Genomic DNA, 14894 nt, shown 5'->3' on the forward strand with positions numbered 1-14894 from the left:
AAAAAAAAGTTGGTGTAAATCCAGATATTTAAATACAACACTTTGTAGACAGAAAAATGGTCTTGCTTTTACAAGTAATTTTAGTAGGTCATTTTCACAACTGAGTATTACCATAAAAGTTTCCAGAAAACAAAGAAATTAAGGAACTATCTATAGTACTCGCTATATTTAGATTCAAATCTACTTGTAGTCAAATCTGTTCTGCACAATACCTAGTTATAAGACAGACAATTCAAATCAAGTAGTCTAGAGATTAGGTATTAGTTCTACTGTTGACAGGTTTGTATGGCTTTGGGCAAAATAACTTAAGCATCCATCTAAAGTCTTTACCTATAAAACAGAGACAGTAACATCCATGTCAAGTCACAAGATTTTTGTGAGGATCAAAAATGAGATAACAGTTACAAAAGCCCTTGGCATGGTCTCTGCATTTAATATTCCTTCCATAAAATGTAAGCTATTCTTATAATTAATTTCCTCAACAGAATATGTTCTTAAATAATAATGATTTCCTAACATGTTATTCAAATATCTAAAGTTGGAGTAAAACTGCATTTCATTCATTCTAAGATACACATTTTTCACTTTCTGAAATCAAATAGTATCTTAAATTGATGGCAAGACATTGTTTATTTGGCAGTGATTTTTTTCTTTTGTAGTGGTACATAAGAAAACAGTGCATCCTGCAGTTAACGGTTGCCTTAGCTTTGATGAAATAAGGTACACACATTCCCAACTGAAAAACTATGCTACTTAACCAAATAAAGTAGCATTTACCAAGACAGAGAAAAGAAAGAGTGTGTGTGTATTTACATAGCCAGCTATAACTTTACTTTACATACCTCTGTAGGTCAACTATTTCATTGTTAAGGGTATCTAGCTCCTTAATAGCAGAGAAATCTGCAACAGGACTTGATCCTATGATGTTCTAAAAACAAAAAGTTCACAATTATACATTATAACTATAAAATTATATACAGCAAAGCATTAAAAATGTTTAGAAGAACCACGAAGAGTATTACACATTTTATGGTATTATTAATCCTTTTAATTCAATTAAGAAAACCATATCTAGTACAATTTTAAACACACACACAGTTATATACTAAAACATTTGCCCTTAAATTCTCTAAAAGCTATTGTTCTATAATATGTGCCATCACTACAGATCCCAATGTCTTTGTCCCTTGATCCTAGCCTGTCCAGAATCTTGCAGTAAAGCAAATATCAGATTTATAAACTAATTACTCCTCTGAAATATAAATTTCTTGTGGAGATGGATGGTGATTTATTTGCATCATCTGGCGCAGAGTAAATACACAAATTTTTGTTGAGTCTTAGAATTATAATGGTCGTTGATTTTATGCAATTCAACGAATATACTTTTTATTAAATACTTTTAATATCTACTCTATTTAAAATAAAACCAACTGCTTAGGCATTTTCCATAGTAAATATGATTCTAACCATAAATGAAACTATCTTCATATATGACATCCTTTACATATGGTTCTCTTTCAACAATTAAAGTGTCAAAATTGATCTCTGAATGGCACTTGCAGTTAGAAAATCTAGCTGGATTTATTTTGGGGTCTGCTATTTTACTAGCTGCATGGTCTTCACTGGAAAAATAAAGAAATAATCTCTGCCCTGCCCACTTTAAAAATTAAATGAAATAAATATTATAGGTGAAGTCACTCCACAAACTTTATATTTTATAAATGTAAGCTATTCTTATAATTAACTTCCTCAACAAAATATGCTTTAAAAGATGGATGGCCTCCCAATGAGTTGATTCTACCTTGGCTCAATCTCCTTTGTGAATCACACTGTTGATGGCTTATACAGCTGGCTAAAGTCAGGGCAAAAAGATAAGTGCTCTTTCAAACAGTTGACCTAATACCCAATGCTACAACCAGATTAACAAATAAAAGAACAATCATCATTAGGAAATATTATAACTACTGCCTGAACATGTAAAACTAAGATATATTGAGGACCTTATTAGCATAACAGAAAATTTAGTATTAATTCTTATGTTGCTGTGAACTTAATGTATGTCACCAACTTACACAACAGAAGAAAGCTAAAAGTTCACAATCTCCCATTCTCCTCACATTTATATGATGGTTTACAATTTACTAAGCACTTTCAAGTCCATTAGTCGATTCTAAAAACTAATCTGAAAATTGGGTTGTAGAAAGGGCAGATATTATTAACTCTATTTGAGAGCTAAGGAAACAGATTTAATGATGCTTATAGGTAACAATAGGTACCAGCTAATAATAGCTTGATCAGATTTCTGATTAAATTCAAGTGCTATTTCACACTCTGCCTTTTTGCATTTGCATATCAAGATTACTTATGTAAATGAAACCATTACCCTAAAAGCCAACTTAATAAATAGGTATAGTAATAAAATTTGGCAAATAATTCCTTCTATATTTCTTTAAGCTATACTGTATTATCCGTCCCCGGATGTTTTGTTTTTGACTATCAATACTGAAACTCATCTATTCTCAATTAATGCTATTCTCAATTTTATATTAAAGTTTGTATCAACTATACCTCTTACTATTTTACTGTGCTTCACTGATACAGACCTTTAGCATCCTAAATTAGAAAATTTAAAGTGGATTTCTGAATGTGACAGGTATTCACTAGGAATCTAACTCTAATTTAATGTGACTTATGAGCTAAGCCTGGCCAGAGAGTCTGAGAGGTGAACAAAATGAAAAATTAGCACTTGGTCTCACTTCTATCGCCAAGAGTAACTTATATCACCTAAACGCTCCTGAGAAATTTGCTATCAGAGGTGCAAGTGCACCAAGAACTCATGACTTCCACACCTCTTCTGTCACTCTAATTCAAAAACAGTGACTCATATTTGACAGTCATTCACTACTAAAAGTATCATCAAATAAGAAGAGTGAGACAGACAAGTTTAACTTCAAACAAGTTATAGGGTGATACCACAAGATGACCTCGAAAGGAAGATTAGTGTACTGTAGCTGGCATATAGTTTGTGTCACTCTATTGCTGACACAAAAATTAAACTTCAATACTAAAGCAATAAAATGACATGCAACCAGGAAGCATGGAAAAAATTCAGCTAACAGTATATAAAGTATAAGAAGGGCATATGAAGAAAAATGTAGCAGCATGTCCCCTTCTTTCAAAATGTTTTCTCTCACTCTGTTTTGTGCATTACACAAAAACTCCACATTGATGATTTTAAGTGGATTGGAGAGCCTAGGGAAGGCAAGTTAAAATGCACACAGACCAAGTGACAGACATGTGACAAAAGCATGCTGTTTAGGTATTTTCTCTGCATCAACTTAGCTGCATAAAAAAACTTCTAATTTCAAAATGTATCTTGTAATGCTAAAAAGGCATAAAGTAAAGCTCTAACCTTGAGAGAGTAGTTAAGAAACTGACAGTACAAGAAAGGCGAAAAGCAGAGTGCTGCAGAATGGAAAAAATAGTCCAAACTAGAAAAAACACAGAAAGGAAAGCAACATTCAAAAAAAGATTAGTCAAAGCTGCAAAAAAATGCAGTTCTAAAAAAAAAAATCAGATTATAAAGAGAAAAGATTATTGAAAGACAAAACAAGTGCTAATTTTAATTTTTAAAGTTAAAAATTAAGACAGTGATAAAATCCCATTTTAATGAACAGTATTGCTATCTGCCATAAACAAAGTATGTCTGTGATCTAGTGAATAGATTTCAGACTAATTATATTTTAATTATATTAAAAACTCTGTAGAGCAGATACAACTTGAAGTGTCTATTAATGTTATAGAGACATCAATGAACAAATATAATTTGCTTTAGAAAGTTGCCATATCTGTAATTCATGTTGGTGAGAGATTAAGTAGCAAGGGGAAAAAAACAGTCTACATAGGTAAAAGAAGGGTGAAACAACGCAGCACTCCATAAAATAACTGTTATAGCAGAGGGCATAAACACAGATTTGTAACCTTTATCTTTCTGGGTGGCGTCACTTTTAGCTTTCTCTACAACTTAGAGAAATCATGTCCTATATCACAAGAAATCTCAAAAAAAAATTCACAAAATGCTCTTTGCGAAAAACTCACAAAAGAGTTAATTGAATATTCATTTTATTTAAAAATAAGGATAAAAACACTTATATGTAACTTCTGTACTTGGTGGCTATAAATGTCCATTGACTTAGGAAAAAAAAATCCAATTTTGACTTTTATTAAGTTTGTTAAAATGGAATTTTTGAACCTACATGACAAAATTAATGCGAAACCAAAATATTCTGTTGACATTTTATTGAGCACTTTCCTCAGATATATATAGATCTCTCTGAGGAATCACCACAGCAATGGTTATTTTATAGGTCACAAGAGATTTAAAAGTACAGAGTATGTATTTTTAATAGCAAATAGCCATGAGAGTATGCAAGTCCTTTTAAAGATCTATTAAGGCCGAGATATTGTACATGTACTATATACTACGAAGGGTTTCCAGATGAGGAGAGAAAAATCAAGGCACAACATGACTAAACAATGTAGCTTTAAAAATTTCTGCTGTTGGCCAGAAACCAAAAGTAGCAAAACCTGTTTCTAGTTGTACAGGTATAAAATGTGTCCATACGCTCAGGAACAGGTCATCTACATGGTAAAAACCACAAAGATTTCTCCTCACACAATGTTTTTCTTGTTTTTTTTTTAAATTTAAAATTGATATCAATCATAATCTCCTAGATTTTGCTTTTTGTATTGTTTTCTGTAAGAGTGAATCATCAAATGAAACATAATAATTTAATTCTTAGATATTTCATTTAAATTTTATATCCTATACATAAAAAATAATCCACAAATCCAGAAGGGGAAAAATAAGACCACATTTTTCCAATTTTGAGACTGGAAAATATGGCTGCCATACATGTAATGAATGATGGGATAAATGAGCTGCAGCCCAAGGATGTCATACAAGGCATCCAAGCATATTTATAGCCACAAACTAAACTACAAACTAAACTACAAACAGTATACTGCTCTGTTTCTAGCCACATATATTTTCTCCACTATTCTGTCCAAATCAAGTCTGTCATCTGACATAGCACTTGTTCCTTTCTGTTAATGCATTCAGGTTTTCTTTTACGTTGTCTTACCTTCTGTAAAGTGGCCCTATCTGATGGTGGAATCATTTCAGGAGTAAGAACGTGAGGAGGGTCAATGCCCTTTATTAACTTTTGATTGATTAAGTGAAAAGCCAAGGCAAACTGATCCTTTGAAAGCTTCCCACAGTCCTTTGTGACACACAATGCCCTGTACAAATAAAACAAAATGAACAGTATATAAAATGCCACAACTAGCATTCTAAAAATCCAAGGAAAAAGTAATATGATTACTAAGCTTTTTGAAAATAGTAAGTTGAATTAAAAAAGAAAGTCATAGCAACTTGTGGCCTGCCTAAAACTCAAACATTAGAAGCGAGAGACCAGCTCAAACAACAGATGGGGGTGGGGGATGCTCACCCTGGTGCTGAGCAGGGGCCTCTAATCAGGATTTGCTTTGTGTATTCTTACCAATTTCCAGAACCACTGCTGAGTAAAAGCTGTGGTGGGCCAAAGAATCCCAATACTCTCTACTCCCAACATTTTCAACATTAAAAAATGTCAAAAGTGAAACCTAAGTTTCAACAAATTTGGTTCATTAGTGGCATCACAATAATTTTAAAACAAGCAAAAATTTCCCTGTCAGCTTCCTTCCTGCAACTCATGGAGTAGGAGGATATAAGGATCACCAAGTCAAAGCAGAAACAACAGCTGCAAATGGAGATCACATGTGAAGAAAAGGCAGCAATCTGGAAAGCTTTACAAAATCACTTGAAGACAAACAACAAATGTTCTATTCTAGCTTCTTTTTCCCTTTTTCCCCCTCTAAGCTTAGCTTCTGAAGTCCTGATTTGTTTGATTCATTGAAAGCCAATATGGCCTGATGAAAAGACTACAGATTCTAGTGTCAAGAATCCTTGGATTCCAGCTTTTCTATTATTATTTTTGGGATCTTAGTCAAATTTTTAAACTCTCTAAGCCTTAGTTTCTTCATCTAGAAAGCAGAGATAACGGCCATTTTGTAAGGTTACTGTGAATTAAGACAAAGTGCATCAAAAGTGTGGGCATAATGCCACACCCACGAGAGCTGCCATTTATTGAGCATAGTGCCTCACCGAGGCACTCGAAAGTGGCAGCTATTATTAGTTATACATATAATCTTTACTGGTTTTGGAGAATCTTATTCCTTTTAAGGCAGATCTACTGCTCCCCTTTGTTCTCTTCTAAGTTTCTCTTTGCAACTATATGGTTCTACTACTAATTTTTGCTGCCCCTTGAAAAACCTCAAGAAGACCTCTGATATAGTCCTGTGGATTGGCAGCAGGCACACTATAAAGCATTTTCATATAAGTTATCTCATTTAATGTGAAATTCACTTGAAATACAAGGTTTATCTTTTTTAAGGACCAAATGTGTAATTCCTATGTAAAAGTATAAAGGTATTCATATACCCTACAGAATTATAAAAGTATGCCTTGAAGACACTGTTTTTTTATATTGTTTAAATTTCAGATTTTGGATTATCCCTTAAAAATTTACCTTTAATGAACTGATATAAATAGATGCTGCATTTTAATATTCTAATAACAATTAACTGACACTGTCAATCTTATAAAACTTCAGGTAACTCATTCTCAAGCTCTGTCTGTTATCCAAAAGAAATCCTCAGTTCTAAATTTTCTCTATAAAGAATTCTGGAAAAAAACTATGCTATTTACAAATGCCTTTAATAAGAATATACAAAACTAGATTTGATACAAAACTATATGTGTTTTTAAAACCAATTTAAATAAAGTCTTACCAAATATGGGCTAGTAAGGTAGAAGGTAAACCTGTCTTTAGGAAGATTTCACGAACTTCTAGTCCAGACACAAATCCATCCATATCTTTGTCAGTTTTCAGGAAGATTTCATCATATTTAGCTTTTTCTGCAGGTGATACAACCCACTACAGGAAAAAAAAAAAAGGTATTTATATACAGAATTTCTGCCAAAATGAAACAAACTTTTAAGTGTCACTCTTTTAACTCCTTACAGTATCTGTCACAAATTCTGAGCAATTCTACCCCACTAACTACTAACTACGGCAACAGTGTATCACATCCATCACACCCTAATCAAAATGCTGTGGTAAAGACAAAATTACAGAAGAAAACTATAGGTCAGTTGAGATTATTTATAGATGCCCAATTTACTCTCTTTTTCAAGTAATGAGTAAATTCAAGCACAGTTAACTCTTGACTTATGAATGATCACCTTAACATAGGTAACTGGGAGAGTCTATATAAAATATTCAGATAATTCTCAATCTTCATTTTTTATAGTTTCATTCAGCATTGTTAATTGTAGCCAAGCTGGCTGATTTGCATATTCTATCATTATTTTCCTTTATTCAACCTGACAAGAAGCAGGTTGGAGGAAAAAAAGGTCCCTGGACACCCCAAAATTGGATAACTTGAACCCAAAGAATCAAGAGTTAACTAGAGATTAAACAAACAAAAACATCTATTAATTATGGCAGAGCGAGGAAGCCAGATCAGCATGGGGTATCTGCTACCTCCAACTTTAATTTGAGGTAGATCAAGGCAAAGCCAATGAAACATCCATATGATCTAAGGAAAGCCAAATGCAGAAGGATTATGTTTTCTGAGATATCCCATTAGGCAGGTTCAACCAGAGGGAGCTCTAAATCTTTGATCCCTTTGATTGTTCCTTCTATCTTCATCAAGCAATCAACTGTTAAATGCCATGCACTTTGTTTTTAAAAAATAGTGCTTTAACACTGATAAATCTATACCTGTCTTAATGATGCTTTGGTAGGCATTTTATCTACAGGTGGTAAGGAGTGGTAAGATTCCTTGGCTGATGTTGAAGTGGGGATCAACTGCATAGAGCCTGATATACTGACCGTTTTCCTCTTAGAAGGTGGCACCAAGGCTGGAGGCAAGGACATTGGCACAGGTTCTTTCTCCAATGCACAGTATACCAAAAACATGGCCTTCAAAATAGATGAACCAGGGTCATATATATTAAAATAATTTAACGACATCTACCCATTAAATTGATTATTGCTCAACTTTGTTCAAACTGTCTCAAATCTCTTTTTTTAAGAAATTAGGCTGGGAAGGAAAAGAGGAAGAAAAGAGGAAGAGATAAAAGGAAGGAAGAATAAAAAATGTACCCTTCAACTAAAGTTCTTGCAATGTTAAAAGCAAACAACCTGGGAAAAAAATATTTGCAAAGAAAGAGCTAATCTCTCTAATTCTATATAAAGAGTTCCTATAAATTAACTGAAGAAAAACCAAATCCAATAGGAAAATGGGCAAAGAGTATGAACAGATATTTTACAGAAAAGCAAATACTATAAAGGGCCTATCCTTAACGTACAAAAATATGTTTACTTTTACTCACGAGAAAACTGCAAGTTAAAACTAAATTAAAATACCATTTCCACCTAATTGGCAAAAATCCAAAGTTTCATAACATACTTTGTCAGCTAGATGGAGCAAACAGGTACTTTTGTACACTGCTAGTGGGAGCTCAAACTGGTACCAAGTCTATAAAGGGCAAATTGGCAACATCTACCAAATTTATTTATTTCCCCTTTGGCTCAGCAATCCCCTATCTGGAAATCTAACTTCAGATTTACCTGCCCACATAGGAAACACTACATGAAAAAAGGTTATTAATTACAGAATTGTTTGCATCAGCACTCAAGTGCTCATCAACAGAAGACTAGTTAAAAAATTATGGTAGATCCATATGATGAAATATTATGAAAAAAAAGGGAAACATTCTGTATCTTAACTGTGGTGGTACTTTCACAGGTATATACAATTATAAAGCTCATCAAATTATGTATTTAAATTAAATGCAGTTCATTGTATATAAAACAGTCCTCAATAAAGTTTACCGAAAAAAAAAAAAAGAATCATGGAGCTCTCTCTATAAAAAGATATCCAACATACACTGTTAAACATGAAAAAGTACGGTGTTGAACAGTGTGCATAACAGTGTGTATACTGTATTATCTTCTGTGGCAAGGGAATAATAATTATTCATACTTGTTTATATTTGCATTTAAGAAATTCTAGAAGGATAAACAAGAAACTACAGACTGTCCTAGGATATCCCCTCCATTTTGAATGCAAGGAACCTTTAAGACTTTCAAAAGATGAAAATTTTCCATGACTATCTTCAAGCACATGAAATTACTCAAAGCAACTTGGAACCTCCAGAAAGATTCCAACAGCAACTGGAAGGAAGCTTGAATATTTCTTAATTTTTCCTTCCATTAAAAATGACAATTCTACCCAAAAAGAAGTTAGCTTCTATTTCTAAGTTAAGTTTTCTAGGGCTTTCAAATTAGTATTTATTGAGCACCTAATACAATAACACTGATCCATGATTTCTGTGATTACTAATATTGTTTTAAAATAAAAGAAACTAAGGCTAAGAGATGCTAAGTAATTTGTCTGATATATTTTTAGGAAGTGATAGAGTAAGGTTCAAACCAAGATCTTCTGGCTACAAAGCACTTTTTTCCAGATTCGATCAGCTTTATTAGGAGTGTACATACAATTCTATAATGCCATGCTGTCCTCTACAACCAATAAGACTAACTTTTAACCCACTGGTACCCAAATTGAAGTAGGCATCAGAACTACCAGGACAGTTTGACAAAGCACAGATTTTTGGGTCCTGCTCTCAGAATTCTAGATTCAGTAAGTCTGGAGTTAGGCCTGAGATTTTGCATTTCTGAGAAGTTCCACAGGTGATGTTGATGCTGTTTGTCCTGGTACCGCATTTAACAATTTGACCCAACCAAGAATTTTCCTCTCTCCATTTACTAGTCAACCTGAAGAACTCAATTTCAGTTTTAGAAACACACAAACTTTCTATTTCCAAAAGCTTGAAACTCCAGAAAAAAAAACCCAATCTGGCTAGCACAACCTTTTGACCAAATGCACATTATATGTAATATTATTAGATTGGCACTGAGCTAAAGAAGTGACTAACATGCACATTAAAAGTCAGCATCCCTCTTGTTGCAGATGGGAGTCATTTCCTGGAAAAGTGGACACTAGAAACAAAAAAAGCAATGTCAGCCATCTGCTGCCAATAGACAACACATTTTTTGAAAGTTAAAAAAATACTATATTACTAATTCCGTGTTGCTTTGACAATAGTTTCCCTGACAAAACTGAAGTCAGAAATGTTACAACCAAATAAAACAGAGAAAGCGAATAGTACACTGCTAGGTTGTGATTTTGTTTTCTTATAATATTGTACTTTATCCTAATCAAAGTCTGCCATCAAAACAAATACAGCAACTAAATCAAATGACACACCACGCTCACATGCACAAAAAAATCTGGCTGGCAACTCATTTTTAAACTGAAATGTACTAGAACAAATGCATTTACACAGCTAGGGATAGATACTTAACAAAGAAGCATTTAGAATATCTTTTTGATGATTTCAAAATAAAAATATCAAAAATAAATCTAAATATCAAAAATAAAGCTTACTTCAGGACAGCAGGAAAAAAAAGGGATTTCATTTCACGGTTGCAGTCAAATACCAGTACCTGCTCACTTTTTTTTTTTTTCATTCTCTGTGCTTTCAGGAGTATTTCACAAAATTTAGTGGCCATCAATTACCTAAAGGGCTTGTTAAAACACAGGTTTTTCAACCCTACCCCAGAGATTCTGATTCAGTTGGTCCAGGGTATGGCCTGAGAATTTGCATTTCTAGTAAGTTCTCTGGTAATGGTGATGTTGCTGATGGAAGATTATACTTTGAGAACTAGAATTTAGGAGCTTCATTAGGAGTTTCATTTGCTCATTAGTCTAGTCAATCAATTAAATTGTCAGTTATAATTTCTTAAAATAGCACTCTAGGATGAAACATCAGGCATTTCTTGTGTTTTTCAAATTAATACAAGTTTCCTTCATCGTGTTAGTTCAACAAAACATTACTGAGAAATTTCTAGCTACTGGGCATTGTGCTAGGCACTAGAAATACAAAAGTGAAAAGAGTTCTCACTTTTACAACCCAATTAAAGTAGCAAGCATGTAAAAAGTTAATTTCGATATAAGCATGTAAATGCTAATATAGACAAGTACAGGTCCTTTATAAATTTCCAAGTGCCAAAAATTCCTTATAATAATGAGGACCCAACAAATGCTATTTACGAAAATTTAGACCACTTTCAGTCTAAAAACTTACCTGACAGAAAAATTTAAGACTTAATAAGAATATAAAAAGGAGATAGGTATGAAGACAGAATACAAAGGAAAATGATCATAAGGCTATCACTCCAAACTATAAAGTGGGAAAAGGGGAAAATAGTAACTTTATGGTAGAGAAACCTGACAAACATCACTTTAATCAAGTGATGAAGATTATCATCACCAGTGATGGCATGAGGGCATCATGTACTGCTCCCCGCTCCTGATAAATGTGATGAGAAAGTCATTTCACGTCTGTGGTATTCTTTCCAAAAACCATACCCCTAGTCTAATCATGAGAAAAACATCAGACAACCTACACTGGGAGACAGTCTACAGGATAACTAGCCAGTACTCCTCTATAATGCTATAGTCATAGAAAAAAAGGACAATACTGAGAAATTATCCAGAGAGGCTGAGACATGGCAATTAAATAAAATGTGGTAGCCTAGATTGGCTCCTGGGATAAAAAAGAAAAACCCAAATAAAGTCTGGAGTTTGATTAACAGTAATGTACCAATGTTAATTTCTTAGTTTTGACAAATGTACCATGGTAATGCAGTATGTTAATATTAGGGGAATGTGGGTGAGGAGTATTGGGGAACTCTCTGTACTACCTCTATAAATTTACTTTTCTGTTAATTGAAAACTATTCCAAAATTTTAAATTTAAAAAAAAAAATTTATGATATAGAAGAAGGCCCAGGTTCAGCCCTGGTTGTCATTAATTGTGCTGCTTAGAGGACCTAATTTATAGGAACTTGTCCAACTCTAAAAATCTATGAAAAAGCATGAGTATAAGCTCATTTACCAAATACTAAATTATTAGATTTAGGGGCCTTCCCTTTAAGTTTAAAAGCAGTAGTTTCAAGCCTCAATAAAACAGAACTACTTCACAGAACAGGACTGCACACTAGTGGAACTCAGCCCAACAAAAGGAATGATAAACTTTAACATTATTATTAGTCAATTCCCTTGGTTCAATACCAATACCATAATTTTATATACATTTTGAGTTTTAAATTGACACCAGAGAAGAAAATTTGACCCTTTTGCAAAATATCCCCTTAATTCCCTGTCAGAGACTTTCTACTAAGCTAAATGAAGTAAAATTCGGAAAGATATATTTCTGATATCTTATACTCTAGTCATACAATTCATCAATGAACAAATAGAATACTGGTAATACTAATAGATTTAAAAAATATTCGAGGACATAGAAATTACTTTCAAAATCCACTTTATTTTTGTGTGTGTACAGATATACACATCCCTCTCAAAAGTCATTTAAATTGAGGCCAGAACACCCAAGGCATGCCAAGGCCTGACCTTTACAAATTCAGTTAAAAAAAAACAAAAAAAACTAAAAATTCTGGACTTTTAATTAATCTACTAGGTTTCAGAGAATATACAAAAACATTTACATTTGAAAAGAAACGAGGACCATTCATTAAAAGTTCATATGGCACAAGAGTTATACAAGTTCAAATCTCTCACTAACTTCATTTATTCCAATTAAAAAAATAAACCAACCAAAAATCCCATTTATGTTATAAAAATAAAGAAAAAAACTGATTAAGAATTTTAATGGTAAGTCTCAAACATAAAGATTTAGGTCAAATCAAGTTTGGGTTCATTAGTGAAATAAGTAATTATTCTTAAAAAAAAAAAGCCATATCATAATTTAATAATTCAAGTTGAGATCTCTCATTAACTTCATTTTTATTTATTCCAATTCAAAAAATAAACAGAGAGTAGAAAATAGGTCTTTAAAACACACAAAAAGCACCGTTTAATCCAAAAGGAAATGGATAAGAATTTTAGAGGTAAGTCTTAAACATATATTCTCATGTTCAATCTACTTTTGATTAATTAGTAAAATAATATACTATGGGGAAAAAAATGGTCATACTTCGACAAGCCAGAAAACCAGCAGAATATAAATTATCATAGTACAAAGGAACTAATCATATGATTAAGTACATTATCTTTACATTATTTGGGAAGATAATTTAAAATGTTCGGAGTTTAGTTATTACACTGTTACAAGAGTATTTTAAACATTACTTCTATTTTCAAAGAAGAATGAGGTTAACTCTTAAAAATTCAGTTTTTAAAGATATTGATGCTCATAAGTAAAGATAAAAATCAAGAACTTGCAGTTTAAGTTACACTGGCTATGTTGTAGTAAGTATAATTTTAAAAAACAGTAATGACTATATTGTCCCACTCATTAAAGTAAAAAAGATGTAATAAGATACACTGGGCAAATTCTACCCAAAAGAATGCTAGTGAGACTATTAATATGCACAAAACTACAAGGAAAATCCTAGAACCAAAAGAACTAAATTAACTGAGTAAAATCTAGAATTTTAGTAACAAAAAATGTTTTAAAATCTTCTGGAGTTATAAGGTGAAAAGGAAAGAAGTGAAAATAACGTAAAGGTCTCATTTTACTAAAGCCAGGGTTAACAATTTTGTTTTCAAATACTGGAGAAATAAGTATGATAAATACAAGGAAAAGTGTATTAACCTTTAATGGCACAAACATTATAACAGAATTTCCACATTAATAAGAGGGGCAAAATGAATTAATCACAACTTGATAACTAGCAATAATAAGAAACATTTAAAAAGAAAATAATAATGTAAAATAAATAGATATGGGGGAATAAAATCAATATATGTCATCTTAAGAGACATACAAAAAGTCAAATTAGGTATAAATTTAAACAGGAATGTGCCACTTTCAAGAGATACATTTTAAACATAAGAAATATTAGGTAATCCAAATAAAAAAACAGAAGCACTATTAACATCATACAAGCTGGAATTCAAAATTAAAGGCACTAAGCATGATAAAATTGAAAAGAATTTCTGAGGAAAGCACATAAAAAGAAATTATGTGGCAAAATGGTTAAAATTAGTAAATATAGGGAAGGTACACGGTGTTCACTATTTTAAAGCAGCAATCTCAATATGAATACAAACATGGTGTTTATTCTCAAATTATTATTTTAATAAAGGTTCATTTTTATTTTTTTAAAAAGAGTAAGTTGCCTAGGAGGCTTCAGGGTATATAATGTAAACTGTTTTTATTCACTTACCTTAGCATATACTACTGTTGATCAAATGAGGATAACACCATTTTCCACCTATCCTAACTATGCTAATACAAATGCACCTTTGAAATTTTTAATTCTTGTTTTTATATGAAGAAAAAATCCCCCTGGACATCCTACCAATTGGTACAAATATTTTGTACCAATATTCTTAACATGAAAACCATTTATAAGAAGCTAATATAGAATCATTTGGTGGTATTTCAAAGTGCATCATCAGCCAAATCTCTTGGATACACCACCTTTCCCCAAAGCATCCCACAAACATTTGGATTATAGATTCAATCCTTGAGCTATAACTAGGATAACTTTTGTCACCATTGTGAGGGGGTATCCCCTGTCATTTCCCAACTATCACCCAAATTAAAATGAAAAAGACTAGGGACATAGGGCCATCAACTCAAGTCACTTTAACTTTCTATTTTTATATATTTTTTTCTAATGTGATAAT

General features: G+C 32.4%; 1 protein-coding gene across 3 annotated transcripts in view; it reads right to left on the bottom strand.

Annotated features, from left to right (window-relative positions):
* The window catches only part of EPS15 (epidermal growth factor receptor pathway substrate 15), a 110109-nt gene that overhangs the window by 53646 nt on the left and 41569 nt on the right, over window positions 1-14894 (bottom strand). For 2 of the 3 annotated variants that reach the window (XM_039885808.1, XM_039885827.1), the window contains exons 9-12: window positions 7887-8087; window positions 6892-7037; window positions 5145-5301; window positions 843-928 (exon numbers count right to left, since the gene is read on the bottom strand). In XM_039885808.1, coding sequence (XP_039741742.1) covers window positions 843-928; window positions 5145-5301; window positions 6892-7037; window positions 7887-8087 — 590 coding nt within the window. The remainder of the gene's footprint in view (window positions 1-842; window positions 929-5144; window positions 5302-6891; window positions 7038-7886; window positions 8088-14894) is intronic. The other variant, XM_039885818.1, reaches the window with a different exon arrangement.

Source organism: Pteropus medius, unplaced genomic scaffold, assembly GCF_902729225.1.
Source record: "Pteropus medius unplaced genomic scaffold, Ma_sr-lr_union100, whole genome shotgun sequence".
NCBI classification, from domain to species: Eukaryota; Metazoa; Chordata; class Mammalia; order Chiroptera; family Pteropodidae; genus Pteropus; species Pteropus medius.